The 17,711-nt window shown below is 36.1% G+C and overlaps 1 protein-coding gene across 2 annotated transcripts in view; it reads left to right on the top strand.

The window, feature by feature from the left end:
- Nucleotides 1-17,340, top strand: part of YTHDF3 (YTH N6-methyladenosine RNA binding protein 3) — a 44,504-nt gene extending 27,164 nt beyond the window's left edge. Inside the window, exon 5 of one of the 2 annotated variants that reach the window (XM_030795074.1) lies at nt 14,238-17,340. In XM_030795074.1, coding sequence (XP_030650934.1) covers nt 14,238-14,261 — 24 coding nt within the window. In that variant the 3' untranslated portion in view covers nt 14,262-17,340. The remainder of the gene's footprint in view (nt 1-14,237) is intronic. The other variant, XM_030795075.1, reaches the window with a different exon arrangement.
- Nucleotides 17,341-17,711: the final 371 nt, after the last annotated feature.

The raw sequence follows: 17,711 nt of genomic DNA, 5'->3' as shown, positions 1-17,711 counted from the left end.
AGATGGAATGGGAGGAATACATGAGCCCAGGAGTTCAAGACTACCCTGGGCAAGATAGTGAGACCCTGTATTTACGTGTGTGTGTGTGTGTGTGTGTGTGTGTGTGTGTGTGTGTGTGTCAGGGTCTCACTCCCATTGCCCAGGCTGCAGTGCAGTGGTGTGATCATAAGTTCACTGCAGCCTCGACTTCCCAGGCTCAGGTGATTCCTCCACCTCAGTCTCCCAAGTACCTGTGACTACAGGTATGCGCCACCATGCCCATCTAATTTTTCCTTGTTTAGTAGAGACAGGATTTTGCCATGTTGCCCAGGTTGGTTTAGAACTTACAGACTCAAGCGCTCTGCCCGCCTCGGCCTCTCAAAGTTCTGGGATTACAGGCATGAGTCACCACACCTGGCCTTTACAAAAAATTTAAAAATTAGCCAAGTGTGGTGGCAAGTGCCAGTATTCCCAGCTACTTGGGAGGCTGAGTTTGGAGTATTGCTTGAGCCTGGGAAGTTGAGGCTGCACTTAGCTGTGATTGCGCGACTGAACTCCAGTTTGGGCGACAGAAGTCTGTCTCTTTAAAAAAAAAAAAAAAAAAGGCTGGGCATGGTGGCTCAACGCCTGTAATCACAGCACTTTGGGAGGCTGAGGCGGGAGGATCACTTGAGGTCAGGAGTTTTGAGACAAGCCTGGCCAACATGGTGAAACCCTGTCTCTACTAAAAATATAAAAATTAGTGAAGTGTGCTGGCAGGCACTTGTAATCCCAGCTACTCAGGAGGCTGAGGTAGGAGAATCACTTGAAACCAGGAGGCGGAAGTTGCAGTGAGCCAAGATGGCGCCACTGCACTCCATCCTGGGTGACAGAGCAAGACTCCATCTCATAAAAAAAAAAAAAAAAAGGAAAAGAATAATAAAGGACAAAGACAAAATCTTAAAAGCTTACTGAGTAAAAGACAAATTACCTACAAAGAAAGGAGAATCAGACTGTCATCAGAATTCTATAACCCTGGATACTCAAATTTAAAATCTTATATTTGGGTTGAGAGGGGTGGAGAGGAGTGGTTTATGGAATTATACCTGTAAAGATGAATGTTTAGTTATATCAGTGAGGTGGATTGGAGGGTCAAGGGAGTAAAAGAAATGTAGACTTAAAAGAGCTTAGCCACGTACTTTTCATGAAAACCATACTTAAAATGTTTAAGCAGAATGAAAAATAATTCAACAAAGAACAACAACCCGTAGCACCTGGTTATACTAGAACAAATATCTCTCAGCAGGGACCCTATGTGCATTTTATGTCACACAGATTGACATTGTTTATAGAGGATCAGAACTTTTGGCCATCTCATCCTGCCTACTTAATTGGCATTATGGTCCTTCACACCGGACAATGTGGGCCCTTGGTTGGGAACCACTGACCTTGGAGAATTGAAGGAAGTTAAAAAGAAATAAAATTTCTAGATAGCCTTTGTCGTATTGGAAGATAACCTTTGAAAGAGCAGGATTGGCTTTGCTGTCTGCTGAATCCCTAGCACCTAGAAAAATGCCTAGCACACGGTAGGTTTTAAGTAGACATTTGTTAAAAGTGGAAATGCTTTGAAGAATCTCTTCCCATTTGCAAAGTATGAATGTCTGTAGGATTTTTTCTTCTTTATAGGTGTAATCGCTGTGTTACTTGATCATTGAAGTTATATAAAATGCTATTGGTTTTTTTCATTTGTAGAAATGGACAGTAGGATATAAAAGATTTAATTATATTTAGAACAGAATGTTATCAGATGGAATGGGAAGAGTTTAAAGAAGAGTAAATCACTTATTTTCTGATCTTTCTGACAGCAACATAATTGTTTAAAGATATATCAAGGAACAGTACCTTAAGCATATTGTTTGAAATCATAAGCACAGCCACTGGAATAATTAAAAATAGTGTGACTTGTAGTACGGGAGAAGTGGGATATACCATATTCACTGTGATATGGTAAATTACTCATTATGTACAATGGGAATTGATAGCATCTGAATTGATAAGCAATTTTTGTATTAGTATGCTGTTTAAATTTATAATGGCAACCCCTCAGAGGAACTGAATACTAGAAGGGAAAAGAAAACTAATAAAAATCCTGAGTATATTTGTCCAGTATAAATTCAAATAATCTGCATAGCAGTATCTACTTTTGACTATTGAGGTGATTCTTTCTTTTGAAATTTTTCCATTGCTGTAGTGAATGTGAGTTATTTAAATCCTCCTGTATTCCTTCATTCTTGTAAATCTTCATCAATTAGGAAACATAATCCGAGACTATTTTTGGTTCAGTTGCTCTTTAATTCCACATAGGAATAATTAGAGTTTTCAATTGCCTATAACATTGAGATAAACTTTCAAATCATGGCATTACCTGTTCCTCCATAAAGAGATGGAGCCCTACAGTTTATGCAGAAATAAGCAAGGCATAATTATTATAAAATCGCTAGAGTTTTCTGTGTATTTTAGTTCTTTATGCTGTTACATAGTTGGTCATTTCTTTATTTCTTTTCTTTTTTTCTTTTCCTTTCCTTTCCTTTTCCTTTTCCTTTCCTTTTTCCTTTCTCCTTTCCTTCCCTTTCCCCTCCCCTCTCTTTTCTTTCCAGAGCCTTGCTCTGTTGCCCAGGCTGGAGTGCAGTGGCACAATCTGGGCTCACTGCAGTCTCCACCTTCGGGATTCAAACGATTCTCGTGCCTCAGCCTCCCAAGCAGCCAGGACTACAGGTGTGCGCCACCACGCCCGGCTAATTTTTGTATTTTTAGTAGAGATAGGGTTTCACCATGTTGGCCAGGCTGGTCTTGAACTCCTGACCTCAGGTCGTCTGCCCACCTTGGCCTTCCAAAGTGCTGGGATTACAGACTTGAGCCACCGTGCCTGGCCAAGTTGGGCATTTCTGAAGATTTAAGTTTTAGTTCTTGATGTAGTTTTTTTCATATTTGGAATAACTTTGAGATGAGATGATGTTAGGTCTATCTCAGAGTACTCAAGTTTGTGTTAACATAGAAGAAATTACTTCAAAAATAGTTATACCTATGACAACAGCAAACATTTCCCTGGCAGTTTTTAATAACGTGGATTGAAGTCTATTACCCTTTGGTAAATTTTTCTGTGGTTATAGTTCTCTGTTGCTGAAAAAGTTGATTATAATTAACAGAAACAAATTTAATATATAAAATCTACTTTTGTAAAATTTGAAGAATGTTTTTCTAGAAAGTAAAGTTGGGCCCAGGATGTAACATATTTGATACAATAAACTTTTATGTAACATATTTAATTAAATAATGTAACATTTGATTAAGTAATTCCTTGATAAAAACATTGGTACTTTGAATAGTCAAGATGATTGAGTTTTTACTGTAGTAGTACTCTATTCTGAACTTGGTAAATATTTTTTATGAGTTAGAATTGGAAAGGGGGTGCTTCAGTTAACATATTGATTTGTTTTTATTTTTTCTCAGATTATTAATAGTGGTTATGTTCCAATGCTGATAACTTTATCAAGTTAATCATAGATCTTTGGGAGATACTTCTTCCATACTATAATTGTGAGGTCATTAAATTGGACAGAATTTCATTTATAGTCATTTCTTGGTATATACAGGGGATTGTTCCAGGACCCCTGCGAATACCCAAAATCTGCACATACTCAAGTTCCGCAGTCGCTTCTCCCTCCATATAGGCATGTTTTACATCCCTTGAATACTGCATTTTTTTTTTTATCTCTTTCGTTGAAATAATTCGTTGTAAGTGGACTCCTGCAGTTCACACCAGTGTTGTTGAAGGGTCAGCTGTGTTTCTTTTTCTTCAGCAAATACATGATAACTTGAGTAGCAATATATTTAACCTTAGGTGGATATGAAATATCTTATGTTTCCAGAAATAATTTAAATTATTGAATTATTCCTGTTTAATAGTTTATTTTAAATGTGACATGCAGTTTCTTAATTTAAGGGATGTGTGTCCAAGGAAAGAATATTTTTTCATGAATAGAGAGCTGTAGTTACTGAAGATAAGAGTTATTCTTCCATAAGGGTCATTTGAGGTGCTTAACTGACTTTACCTGTTTCTTGGAATGGCTTAAACATTTTTTTTAATTTATAAAAATCTGCTGGGTATTTTACCCTACTCACACATGAATACTGTTGAAGTTGGGGAAAGATATCACAGCTCCATTCTCTGTACTTTGGCCTTTGTTGTATTAAATGAGTAGAGATAGTGTTTGGTCTGTTGTGAATTGCTGTCTCAGTTACTTATGACTGTCTAATAGATTTCTCTAAAACTCATTGGCTTAAAACATACAGTTTACAGTTTTTGCATGTCAGAAATCTGGGCACAGCTTGTCTGGGTCCTCAGCTTTAGGGCCTCTCACAAGGCTGCAGTCAAGGCTAGGCTTGAGGTCTCACTGTGAATACTCTGCTGGTGAAAAATCTGCGCCCAGACTCATGGTTGTTGGCAGAATTCGGTTTCTCAAGCATTGTTGGACTAAGAGCCTCAGTTCCTGTTGGCTGTATGCCAAAGGCTGCCTATACTGTGTTCCTTACCACAGGGACTTGCCCACAGGAGGCTTGCTTCATCAAAGTAAGCAAGCTGAGAGGGCAATAGAGTAAGCTGAGGAGGCAGTAGCTACCAGGACAGAAGTCACAGTCTTTTGTAACTTAATTACAGAAGTGACACTCTGTTGCCTCGGCTGAATTTTTTTTAAATTTCTTTTAATTTTATTTTTATTTTTAAATTTAATTTTTTAATTTCTTTCATTTTTCTTTTCTTTTTTTTTCCTTATTCTTTAATTTGAGATACTGGGGATTGAACCCCTGCTGAATTCTGTTGATTAGAAGCAATTCACTCATTGTGTCCAGGTCACACTCAGGGGAGGGAATTTATAAGGGTGTGAATACCTGGATGCAGAGACCATTGTGGTACTGCCTGCCACAACTCTTTTGAACCTTTTTATGGGTGGACCATATGGTTATATCAAATCATGGTACCTGGTTTGAATTTTTGGTGGTCTGGCAGTGTTTGTTATGATTATCAGGTCTTCAAATTTTTATTTGTAAACTGAAAAATTAGATTAAAGCCTTACTCAATTTAAAACATGTTATCTTTATTTCTAGCAAATACAGTTTTGATTGGGAGTCTCAAGGTGTCAAGGTGAATTTTTAAGATTGGCCTTGAATTATAATATGTAGGATTTCATAATAAAGTCAAGACAGGCATTCAGAGCCTAGGGTATTGTGATATGTTGAAGTAATCTAAAATAGCTAAAACTTAGGGAGGGGAGGCAGTACAGAAAAAGAGATAAAGTTGGAAAGATGAATCACAAGTTGAAGAAATTGTTATTCAGCAGGCATTTTTGAACATGCTAGACACTTAAGGGATAGAGCTCATTAAGGAAATTTCTGTCTTCAAGGAGCTAAAGTCTGATAGTATTGAGGAATCATTTTTAAAGTTTTTAAGGAAGTTACATACAAATTAGATATATTGAAGTGTCACTTTAGAAATATCTAAGCCTTCAGTCAAACAAGGATTGCAAAAAGTAAGAGAAATATCTAAGTCATTGCATGTGTTATATAGAGATTTACAGCCAGGTGTGGTGGCTCATGCCTGTGATCCCAGGATTTTGGGAAAGTGAGGTGGGAGGATTGCATGAGGCCAGGAGTTCAAGACCACACTGGCCAACACAGACCTTGTCTCTATATTTAGAATAAAAACTAAATAAATAAAAATTTACATGATGTTTCAGTTACATAGGAAATTATGTGAATGCCAGTAAAACCTTTATTTTACTACTGTTCCTTCATTTTGTTAACAGTTAGCATAAGTAACATTATATGCATAAAATTGGACTTACTGTTGATCTCTAGTTAATAAATATAATTTACCAGATGTTGAGTTAATCATTTTCATTGTAGAGAATCCTCACCAAACTTTACATTGCACTCTAATTTCTGAGTGAAATTGACTTCACTGTTTGTGGCAGAAAGTTCTGAATTTATTGAAAGATGATTCAACTCTGGTATTGTCTGCATTTGACACGCTTGATGTACTTTCTGCTGAATTAGAAATAACGTGAGGGAATTAAAGCATAGTGAAAATCTACAATTAGAGAACTAGGCTATAAAAGCTATTAGTGAACAATTCTGCATGTGAAAACCAGTCTAGAATATAATAATTATTTTTATTTTATCAAAAAGAGCCCAAAGTTTGGCATCCCAAATAGAATTGCATATGCATTCCTTTGCTTGGCTTTAAGAGCCTCTGTTAGCAGGTCTTTTCTCCTGAGATTTCTCCCTGCACACATCTTGTATTCTAATCAACTTGTGTCACCATATATTTAGATCCTGCATGTTCTTTTCTTAACTGTGTTCCCTCATTCAACAGATAAATAATAAAGGGTACCGTAAGCCACCAAAGATAAATAACCCTTTGTAGAACTCAGTCTACTTAGGAAGCCAAATGTTTATTTCCTTTCTGGATAATTTTGCAATGCTAGAGCCTCATTAAAATGTAAATGTAAGTTTAAGAAATCTGAAGAGTGGATTTCCAAAACAGAACCTCTCCATCCCCAAAACATGATTTTCCTTTCCCTTGATAACTATATAGTTTTGAAATTAGTTTTACAGTTCAGAATTGGTTTGTTTCCTTTACAGTTTTGTCTTTTGCTTTTTTAATGCCAAAGGATCCGTCCTGTTCTTGGGACAGTGCATGCTAGAAGCTTATCTAAGTATTATAGCACTTTAAAGGTGGACATATGTGCAGGCTTTTGAGCAGCTGGGGTTTTATCCATCTGTTACTGCCCTTGTTCTATTCTTTCTTTTTTTTTTTTTGAGATGGAGTCTTGCTGGAGTGCAATGGCACGATCTTGGCTCACTGCAACCTCTGCCTCCTGGGTTCAAGCAATTCTCCTGCCCCAGCCTCCTGAGTAGCTGGGATTACAGGTGCCCGCCACCACACCCAGCTAATTTTTTGTATTTTTAGTAGAGACGGGTTTTGACATGTTTGTCAGGCTGGTCTCAAACCTCTGACCTCAGGTGATCCATCTGCCTCAGCCTCCCAAAGTGCTGGGATTACAGGCATGAGCCACCACACCTGGCCCTTGTTCTACTCTTTAGCATGAATTTTTTTTAGACCTGTCAGCCAGCCACCTATGCAGATTTCATTCCTGGTAAGTCATTAATTTTCCTAAAGAATTGAATCTATTAGATGTTTTAATTTCATTCTTCGTTTATGAACGTCGTCTTTTCTTGAAACATGCACACTGTGTTTTTTATTCTTTTCTTAATTTAAAAATACAGTCTGCTAGGCACGGTGGCTCATGCCTGTAATCCTATCACTTTGGGAGGCCAAGGCACGTGGATCACCTGAGGTCAGGAGTTCAGGACCAGCGTGGCCATCATGGTGAAAACCCATCTCCACTAAAAATACAAAAATTAGCTGAGCGTAGTGGCAGACGCCTGTGATCCCAGCTACTCGAGAGGCTTGAGGCACGAGAATCGCTTGAACCTGGGAGGCGGAGGTTGCAGTGAGCTGAGATTGTGCCACTGCACTCCAGCCTGGGTGACCAGCAAAACTCCGTCTCAAAAAAAAAAAAAAAAAAATGCAGTCTGATACATTCCCTGGCTTTAACTGTTGGGTGAAGTTTCAGTAACACTTTTATCCTCATAAACAATAAGGATAAGCAGGACAAGCATTAAAATAGTAATACCTTATAGAATATATATATACACACACATATATATTTCTGCAATATGGTATTTGTTATTTGGTAGTTGTATGCAAGTTGTAGTTTACTAAAGTTAGTGATTTTTTAAAAACTTTATTTTGAAATAATTTTAGATTTATGGAAATGTAGCAAAGATCACAGGGAATTTCTGTATATTCTTTATTCATTTTCCCTAATATTAACACATAATCATAGTACATTTATTTAAACTAAGAAATGAACATTGGTACAATATTGTTAACTAAGTTACAGAGGTTTTCCACATTTTCCTAGTTTTCTCACTAATGTCTTCTTTTCAAGATCTAGTCTGGACAGTAACATTGCATTTAGTTCTCATGTCTCCTTACCATCTAAACTGTTACAGTTTTTCCATCTTGCTTTGTTTCCCATTACATTTTTAAAGAGTACTTGTCAGATATTTTGTAATATATCCCTCAATTTCAGTTTGGCTGATACTTTCTCATGATTAGACTGGGGGTTATGGATTTTTGAGAAGTATACCACAGAAGTGATATATCCTCTTCGTCTCATCATATATCTTATTACTAGTGATCTTAACTTCGATTGCTTAAAGTGGTGTCTGCTAGGTTTCTCCACCATAAAATGTTCTGTTTTCCCCTTTGTGTACTCTGTTCTTAGAGGCAAGTCATGCACTGTGCAGCCCACACTTGAGGAAATCAAGCCCCACCTACTGCAAAGAGGAATATCAAAGACTTTGTGACATTTTTTGTTGTTTATCACCCTTCTGTTTGTTCTTTTTTCTTCTGCTGGAATATTCATTTTTGTCTTGGATCTATCCTGTCATTATTTTTCCTTTGTGCTTTCCATTTCTTTATTCTTGCTCTGTGATGTGAGATATTTCTTGGATTTAATATTCTACTCCACAAATGAGGCAGCGACCATTTCTTCCTTAATTAATCTACTGAATTTTTCAATTTGAAAATCAAGATTCTTAGCTACAAAATTTTTTGTGTGTTTGTTGCTTTTTTTTTTTTTTTGAGACGGAATTTTGCTCTTGTTGCCCAGGCTGGAGTGCCATGGCGTGATCTTGGCTAACCGCACCCTCCACCTCCTGGGTTCAAGCGATTCTCCTGCCTCAGCCTTCCCTGAAACTGGGATTACAGGCATGCGCCACCACGCCCAGCTAATTTTGTATTATTTAGTAGAGACGGGGTTTCTCCGTGTTGGTTAGGATGGTCTCGAACTGCTGACCTCAGGTGATCGGCCCACCTTGGCCTCCCAAAGTGTTGGGATTACAGGCATGAGCCACCGCGCGCCTGGCTTGTTTGTTGCATTTCATAGCAAGTGTCTGATTGCTTCTTTTTTCAGATGTTCACTGCCTTCTTCAGCAGTTCTGTTTTATTGTTATTTATGTTCTCAGTGTTTATTCTTCTTTTCCTTTTGAATGCTATGGCCTTTTAGATACACAGTGACTTTTTCCCTTGTGGCTCATTTAGGCTCAGATCTGGTTACTGAAATATTGCTAATGGTGATAAACCTACCAGAGATTACAAGGAAAATAAGTCATTTATCTGTCTTGTCTTGTTAAGGGCATGTGGTAGGCTCCTCTTAGGACATTGAAGAAAGTCTTGGTTTTCAGGCTGTTTCCTAGTTTGAAGACTAGGGAAGTCTTAGTTCATTTGTTAACCTCTGTGAAAAAGACAGGAGTTGGCAGTAAACTGCCTTCTGGGCTCATTTCCATATGACCAATTCCAATCTTTGCTCTAGGATCCTATGCTGGTGTCCAGTGTATTTGCTTAGTTCACGGTGGGGAAGAAGCCCTGTACTACTCAGTTTTTCCTCAAGAGATTCAGCCCTCAAATTTCAGAATCTGTCTAAAGTGTCTTTTTCTAAACTATAACTAGGGGCTTAGTCCTTCTCCGGGTGTATGGGATCGTGGCTATTTTTGTGTAATTTAGGTTTCCTTTATCCCCAAGTTACTTTCCAACAACATACCAGCACGTGTAATTATGATTTAACTATACAGTACCTCATTTTGTAATAACATCAGAAGTTACTGATATCACTGATAGCTCATCATTCATTTCTTTCTTTCTTTCTTTCCTTCTTTCTTTCTTTCTTTCTTTCTTTCTTTCTTTCTTTCCTTCCTTCCTTCCTTCCTTCCTTCCTTCCTTCCTTCTTTCTTTCTTTCTTTCTTTCTTTCTTTCTTTCTTTCTTTCTTTCTTTCTTTCTTTTTCTTTCTTTCTTTCTTTCTTTCTTTCTTTCTTTCTTTCTTTCTTTCTTTCTTTCTTTCTTTCTTTCTTTCTTTCTTTCTTTCTTTCTTTCTTTCTTTCTTTCTTTCAGACGGGATCTGACTGTTGCCCTGGCTGGAGTGCAGTGGTGCAATCTTGGCTCACTGCAACCCTCACCTTGTGGGTTCAAGCAATTCTCCTGCTTCAGCCTCCTGAGTAGCTGGGATTACAGGTGTATGCCACCATGCCTGGCTGATTTTTGTATTTTTAGTAAAGACAGGGTTTCCCCATGTTGGCTAGGCGGGTCTTGAACTCCTGACCTCAGGTGATCCACCTGCCTCAGCCTCTCAAAGTGCTGGTATTACAGGCGTGAGCCGCTGCACCCGGTCGCTCATCATTTCTTAGTCTCACACTTCTAGTGGTCTGTAGCTGATAGTATGCCCATAGATATTGTGTTAAAATATTTTAATAGTAACACTGTCGGGCACAGTCCATCTTGCTAATATAAATGTGGGGTTTTTTTGGTCTTAAAGCAGAGGTTCTTTAAAAATGGATCATAAACTTTTGGAGGATTGGAGGTCTGTTGATGGACTTTTTACCATGCACTGTGAACTTTCAAATTTGTATTCCATCTGGACCTTTTTCTCCTGTCTGCTAACTGATGTATCCAGTTGCCTATTTGACATCTTTATTTAGTTGTCTCATAAGCAGCCTAAATTTAGTGTAACTCCTGTTTTGTTTTGTTTTTTTGAGACGGAGTTTAGCTCTTGTTGCCCAGGCCAGAGTGCAATGGCACGATCTTAGCTCACCGCAACCTCCGCCTCCCGGGTTCAAGCGATTCTCCTGCCTCATCCTCCTGAGTAGCTGGGATTACAGACGTGCCACCATAGCCAGCTAATTTTGTGTTTTCAGTAGAGACGGGGTTTGTCAGGCTGGTCTAGAACCCCCGACCTCAGGTGATCCGCCTGCCTCAGCCTCCCAAAGTGCTGGGATTACAGGTGTGAGCCACCGTGCCTGGCCGTAACTCCTGTTCTTTTGCCTGCTCCAAACTTTATTTATCTTAGTAGAGGAGAGGGTATGACATCACTCTCCTTTCAGTTGCTTAGGCCAAAAGTTCTGGGCTCATCCTTGATACTCCTTTCTAACCCCTTAAAGTCTAATCCATCAGTAAGTCTTGTTGGCTTTGCTTTCAAATATATACTGAATCCAGGCACTTCTTAGTAACTCTACTAAAGTTACTAATTAAAGTTATCTTTAATTATGATTTAAATTTTTTGTCTTTAACATTCAGATTTATTGCCATATTAGCATGATTAACATTTTCATTTACTAATAATACAAATAAGTGTTCATGATATCTAGACTTCATTTTTTAAAAATCAGTAATTTCAGAGACTTTTCTTTTTTTTCCCCTCTAAAACTTCAGCTTTTGATTTTGTTTCTCTTTTCTAATTTCCATTATGATGTTTTGGAGACTGTTAGAATCGTGTTTTAGAAATTCCAAACATGAGTTTTTTTCCTTGTTGTCTGTTTTGTTTCCAAAATTGATGTCAGGAAATGTGATCTGTTTACTAATTCTTTGGCATTTACTAAGATTCATTTGATAGTTGTTGATTGTATACCTTGGTAAAATATGTACCTTGTAATTATTTGTCTCAGTTTTCTGTATTCTGTATACTCAATCTGTATTTTTACTTATGTGTTAAGTTCTCCTGCTCTCTTAGAAATTTGTCAGCTTCTCCTTGTACTTGACAACTTATTAATATATTTAAAATTGTAGTTTTAGTGCAGTATTGTTACAGCATTTCAAAAACTGTTATGTAGCATGTGGTGACCATTGTGTCTCCAACAGTGGTTTTGACTTTAAGTCCACTGTCTGATATTAGTATAGTTGTATGAGTCTTCATTTGCTTTGTGTTATTGTCTCTCTCTATTAGTCTTAACTTAGTTAAGACTTAAACTAAGTTTCCTTAAGTTTTAGTTTTATTTCTTATAAATTATGTATAATGGGATTTTAAAGTTTCCTTAGCCGGTATCTGGTGGTTTCATTGATGGGCCTACATTTATTGTGACTCCTAGTTTAAATGTGTAAATGATACAAGTGTTTATTTCTACCCTCTTATTTTGTGCTTTCTAATCTAGATTTTTTTCAAACTCATTCTTCTTTTTCTGTCCTTTTGGGGTATTTTCTTTATTCTCCCCTTGTCCATTGAGTTGGAAGTTATGCGTTATATATATAGATGTATTATCTGTGTAATCTATATATTTTAGTGATTCATTTAAAGTACATAGTTGATTGCAATTCACACTGAAACAGCATAACACGTGGTCCTCATTGTTATGACTGATCATCTTACTGGCATTAAACTATTCTTTGTCTAACTTATCCTTAAAACGAGTTGCATTTTTTTCCTGTAGTTTCTAGGGCTCTTCATGGAGTTGAGAAATTTCTCTAAGTTTTGATGAGTTATTTTATGGGGAGAATGAGCAGATTGCCCTTACATCTTTTTACTTAATTTCTCTATATATTTTGTATCTAGCTTATTAGAGTGCTTCCAGATTTCTCATCCAAAGCTATTTATTTCCTTTAGCAGTGAATTAAACTTTCTTTATGTTTCAACTGATTTGTGAAAAGTTGTAGGACCTTTGTAAAATTAAACTACAGCTTCATGGTACCAAATCCTTGTTTTATCTTTTCTTCCTTTGCTGATATTGTGGGATTTTTGTTTTTGTTTTTGTTTACTCTCTTGAAATATACTTAATCTAGCTAGCTCTGTTTTTGTTATTTTAGTCTTCCATTTCAATGTATCTCACCGATACTCATTAGTCTATGAAATAGTTTCGTTTATAGTTATGTAGTAGGACATTTCTTTTGTTAGCTTTATGTATGAAATAATGGTCTTCAAGTTCCAGGAGTGTATTAAAAATAAAAAGAAAGGACTTTTAGTAACAAACAGAACTGAGGTTCTCTTTGAAATTTATAATGCAGTTTTTAGGTGGTGTCACAGAGGATGGAAAACTAAATTGACCACTTGCAAAATATGATTTATATTTGTTACAGAACATGTTTTACTCATGCAAAAATAAAATGAGAGTAGCAAAAGCAAAGTGTGACAGTCTTTTAATGTGTTAAACACCAGTGGTTTTCAAAGTGCAGTGTCTGGACCAGCAGTCCAGAACCACCTGTGAACTTGTTAGAAATTCAGATTCTCAGGTTCCACGTCAGACCTCTGGGGCCCAGATGTGCCATCCAGGTAGGTGATTTTGATACTTGTTTTAGAACCACTAAGTTACACATTAAAACAAGGTTGTACAAACTACTTGATGTGTTCAGTTGATAGGCATGTACAATGCTAGTCATTTTTTTCATCAGAAGTGTTACAGATAAATACTTGATTTCTAATAAACATTGTTTAACTCAGTTTAACTTTTGTTCAAGTAGTTTTTGCTTTTTAAAATAGGAATTATAATTTTTCTCCCAATTATGTTATAATTTGTCTTAACACTCTTTTTTTTTTTTTTTTTTTTTTTTTTGTTGAGATGAAGTTTTGCTCTTGTTGCCCAGCCTGGAGTGCAATGGTGTGATCTCAGCTCATGGCAACCTCTGCCTCCTGGGTTCAAGCGATTTTCCTGCCTCAGCCTCCCCAGTAGCTGGGATTACAGGCATCCGCCACCATGCCCAGCTAATTTTTGTATTTTTAATAGAGACGGGGTTTCATCGTGTTTGTTAGGCTGATCTCGAACTCCTGACCTCAGGTGATCCACCTGTCTCGGCCTCCCAAAGTGCTGGGATTACAGGCATGAGCCACTGTGCCCGGCCTCAACTTACTTTTTAATGTGAAAAGTTATGTGCTGAATGAGAGTGTAAGATACAGAGGAAATTTGTGATTTAAAGTTTTTTTTATTAATCTGAAATCTTCATTGAATGCAATTGTACTGCAATTCAGTGTAACTTTTAACCTTTTTCTCCTACCCCTACCTCAGCCAATAGCTTTTAGTCTGACACCTCAAGATCAAAAACTCTTTGAACGGACTGAAAAGACGTTATTACATTCTTATCATAAACAAACAATAGGGATGTGGAGAGGATCTATACTCTCCTGAAATAGGTCTTTGTGTTTGAGAGTTCTTTATTTAAAATGTTTTGTGGTAATAATCTCACCATGGTATACAGAGGTAATTATCAATTGTTTTTAATTACTTGAATTAGTACTTGAACTTTATGTGGAGATGATTTACATTGTATGTGCATATAGTTTAAATATTTAAATAATGAGTTTTTCATTGTAATTCTTTTTTTTTTTTTTTTTTCCAGGAGAGAAATAGAAACAAACAATAACTGTATGAAGATGTCCTGTTAAATTTACAACACTAACGATGTAGACTCTGGAAATGCCTAATAAGTCAAAGAAGACGTATTAAAGCTTTTTTTCTGCTTAAGGTGACATCTTTGAACACTTTAACACAAAGTTGACTCTCTCGTAATGGTTTTCATCAGCGCATCTGCCCTTATACTCTCACCAAACACACTTGAGAACTGTAACTTCGTCAAGCACTTTCTGTCCTGAAGCTTTTACCAGTATCTGCTGTCTTTTGTAATTATGCATCCTAGCTAAGGCACAGAAGACTGAATGAATGCAAGGATTCATTAACTCTTTGAATTTGTTAAATACTAACAGTTAACCATTAGAAGTGGTTCAATGATGTAAGAGTCACACTGCTTCAACTTTTTCTTTGTTGTAGTTTTTAAATTGTCGATTTTTAGCTATTTAACAGATTAAAAGCAAAATAATCATGCCATATTTAGTCCTGGAGTTCAAGTCTAAATGTTTATGTGAAAAATTATTGTAGTAAACTTTTAATATGGCAAAGCAACCTTAAGCTCTATTTTAGCCAAATGAAACATAATCTGAAATTATATTAGAACATTTCCCTTGTCTTCAAACTGTTTGGTGTAACAGAATATTGATATGCAGCTTGGTGGATTTCACCAGTTAATGCACATTCTTCTTCCTTCCTCCCCCCATTAATATGTATACTGAAAAATGTGCATTTGTCTGAGGAATTATTTTGTTTGCTACCACTTAATGAATCTCAAAATTTTGAGTAAATGTACCTCAGTCTAATCAGACTTTTTATGACCTTTATAATTACATTTAAAATCCTTAATTCCTATTTCTGGGTGTTTGCGAGCCTGATTGCTATCATGAAGTAAAAATTTATTACTCTAGGTATTCACTAGCTAAATAAACATAGTTCTTGTTTAGCAAGCATATATTGTTCCTCAGCTCTTTTCTCCAGCTTTTGCAGTGTCCTGGCATCCTTAAAATACTTTGAAAATATGGCCTTGATCCATGGATTAAATCAGTATCTAAGTGAATGTGTTGATGTTTTATTGATCAGATCTATATAAGTGGGAATACAGCATATATCTGGATATTCTTATAGTTATCTTTTTAACATCTTATTTTTTTCATTAATTACATATCAACATTAATTTTGTATCTTGAAGCAAATTGATTTTGTATAATTAAATGTGTCAAGCATCTGTATTAATTGATTTGATGGCATAGGGTTATGAAAATAATGTACTGCCCCATGTATTACTGTTCCAAAAGGAGAAAGCTATGTAGAAAGATACATTAAGGGTGAAAATAGCAATACAGTAGATTTGAATACCTTGATGTTTTGCATTACTTCATTTATGTTTACATCATGTTTAGAAATGTTTTCATTTACTATGGTCTTTGGTCACTTCAGCTCAAAGACTTAGTGATGGATATTTCTTTGAGGCTTTCATTTATATAATTTTGTTTTGTACAATGTTTTTTTTAAATGTGCAAATACTGTATTCAAGTGAAAAAATACAGTATTTGTAGATAACCATAGCTACTACACAGTTCTTTGGTAGTCCCAGTGTAGTTATATCAGTGTTTACTGAAGGGAACATCAAAATATTAATGGTATATTATAAAATAAAGACTTTCTTAAAGGAAAATTGCACCTATTTTACCTTTTTAAGAGTAAGCCATGAAATCTTGTAACATGTCTCTTAACTATTTATAATGAAAAGTGGCATTTGGGTATAGTCACCACAGCGATGTTCTACATCCCTAAGATTATATAGGTAGGACATGTCAAAGATGACTGTTGTCATTCTGGAGGTCCTATTAGAGAATATTATAAAAGGGTGACCTTGTAGGAAGGATCTGAGTCCTCCCCCTGAGGTTCTCTTTTTCTTGGTGCTTTATTAGCAACTCTGGATATTTTTATAAAACTAGTTACATTATAAACGGTTTCAAACATGTTTAATTTACATTAGGTTTTTATGTAAGAGTGTCATGGAAGCACTCAGCAAGCAGGCTGATTGCAATAGACTCAGACATGTGAATAAATGTAATTGAGAGTCTATTCACGGTGAGGAGTACATCCCAGTGCCTTTAACCTGGATTTCTAATCTTAAGTGAAATGGGTGCAGCATTCCTTTGGAAAAAAAAAATCTTTTTATTTTCAAGTGATAATTTTATGTTCTTCTCATATAAGTTTTCTCCAGAGCACCCACCTTCTCTTCCTTCTTGGTCTGTCATTATATTGCAAAATATTTTTCCTCTAAATGAAATTATTACAGGTTGTCTCAAGCACAACCAACTGAATGTCTCTTAACCGTGGGGACCAAAAGGGAGAGAGCCTGGGGTCTACAAGAGGAGACACATCATCAAATGTTCGAGTGATCACAAATTAAGACATTATCAGCCCAGTAAATTTCTTGCTTAATGTTTTCCAAGTTCTGGCTTGAATATTTCTTCTTAAAGCTATCTTATGTGGGTATTTTATTTTGAAAGGTATTATAGTTTGTATATTTAACAGTAAGGAGGAAACTGTAACCAAAATTAGTATTTCTCTATACATATTGGTACTTGAAGATTCCTTTCAAAAGAAATCCAGCCTTTTCCTAATTTTAGTACTTAATTTCTCTTTTTAATTTAAGTGATCTTTCTAATTCGAAAGCTGTGTTCTTTTTGAATACCATGCATGGGGGTTAAGCTGATGTTAAAACAGTTTGCAATAAAAAAAATGAATCAGCTTAAGTCATTTAATCATTTCAAGTGCATTCTGCATCCTTTAAAAATAAGTTGAAGAAATTTAAGAGAATTGTGTTTTCATTAAGTTTTGCATATCTTTTGTTATGCCATGTAAATTCCCTTTTTTGTATGATTAAAGGAAGGTTATGATAAAATGATTAGTTCATTTACATTCACTTGTAGCAATTACATGAGAATTTGAATTTTGTCGTGTTTGGGTTTGTTCATTCCTGTGAATGATGGTACAGTTAGGTGAGATTTTCTGTTATGGTACCCAAACTCACCATTTGGTCCTCTTTAATCTTTGAGGGTTTCAATAAAAATTGTTCACTCATATCTGTGTTCTTTCCATTTTATCTTCATGAATATGTATTGCTTGCCAGAAAACGTAACATTTTTGCCTACTCTGTTATGGATTTCCTGATTGACATATCTTTCATGTACAAATAGATTATATCACTCCTTCTAGTTGACTTTAAATAGAGGGTTAATCAGAGGGAGGGTAACAGTTTACCCTATTTTTTATCCATTCCAAGGAGCTTATTGACTTACATGCTTTTAATACTAAGCTTAGAGCAAAAGAGAAAGAGAAGGCCTGTTTGTTTTTTGTAGCAGGAGGAAATAGTGGCAGCAGCTAATAATCCTAATCCCCTACTCTTGGTACCAAGGAATGTTTTTCTGACATTGTCTGCATTACCTCTTGGGAT

Source organism: Nomascus leucogenys, chromosome 16, assembly GCF_006542625.1.
Source record: "Nomascus leucogenys isolate Asia chromosome 16, Asia_NLE_v1, whole genome shotgun sequence".
NCBI lineage: Eukaryota > Metazoa > Chordata > Mammalia > Primates > Hylobatidae > Nomascus > Nomascus leucogenys.
Note: the sequence above shows the minus strand (reverse complement) of the source record. Positions and strands in the feature narration are given on the sequence as shown.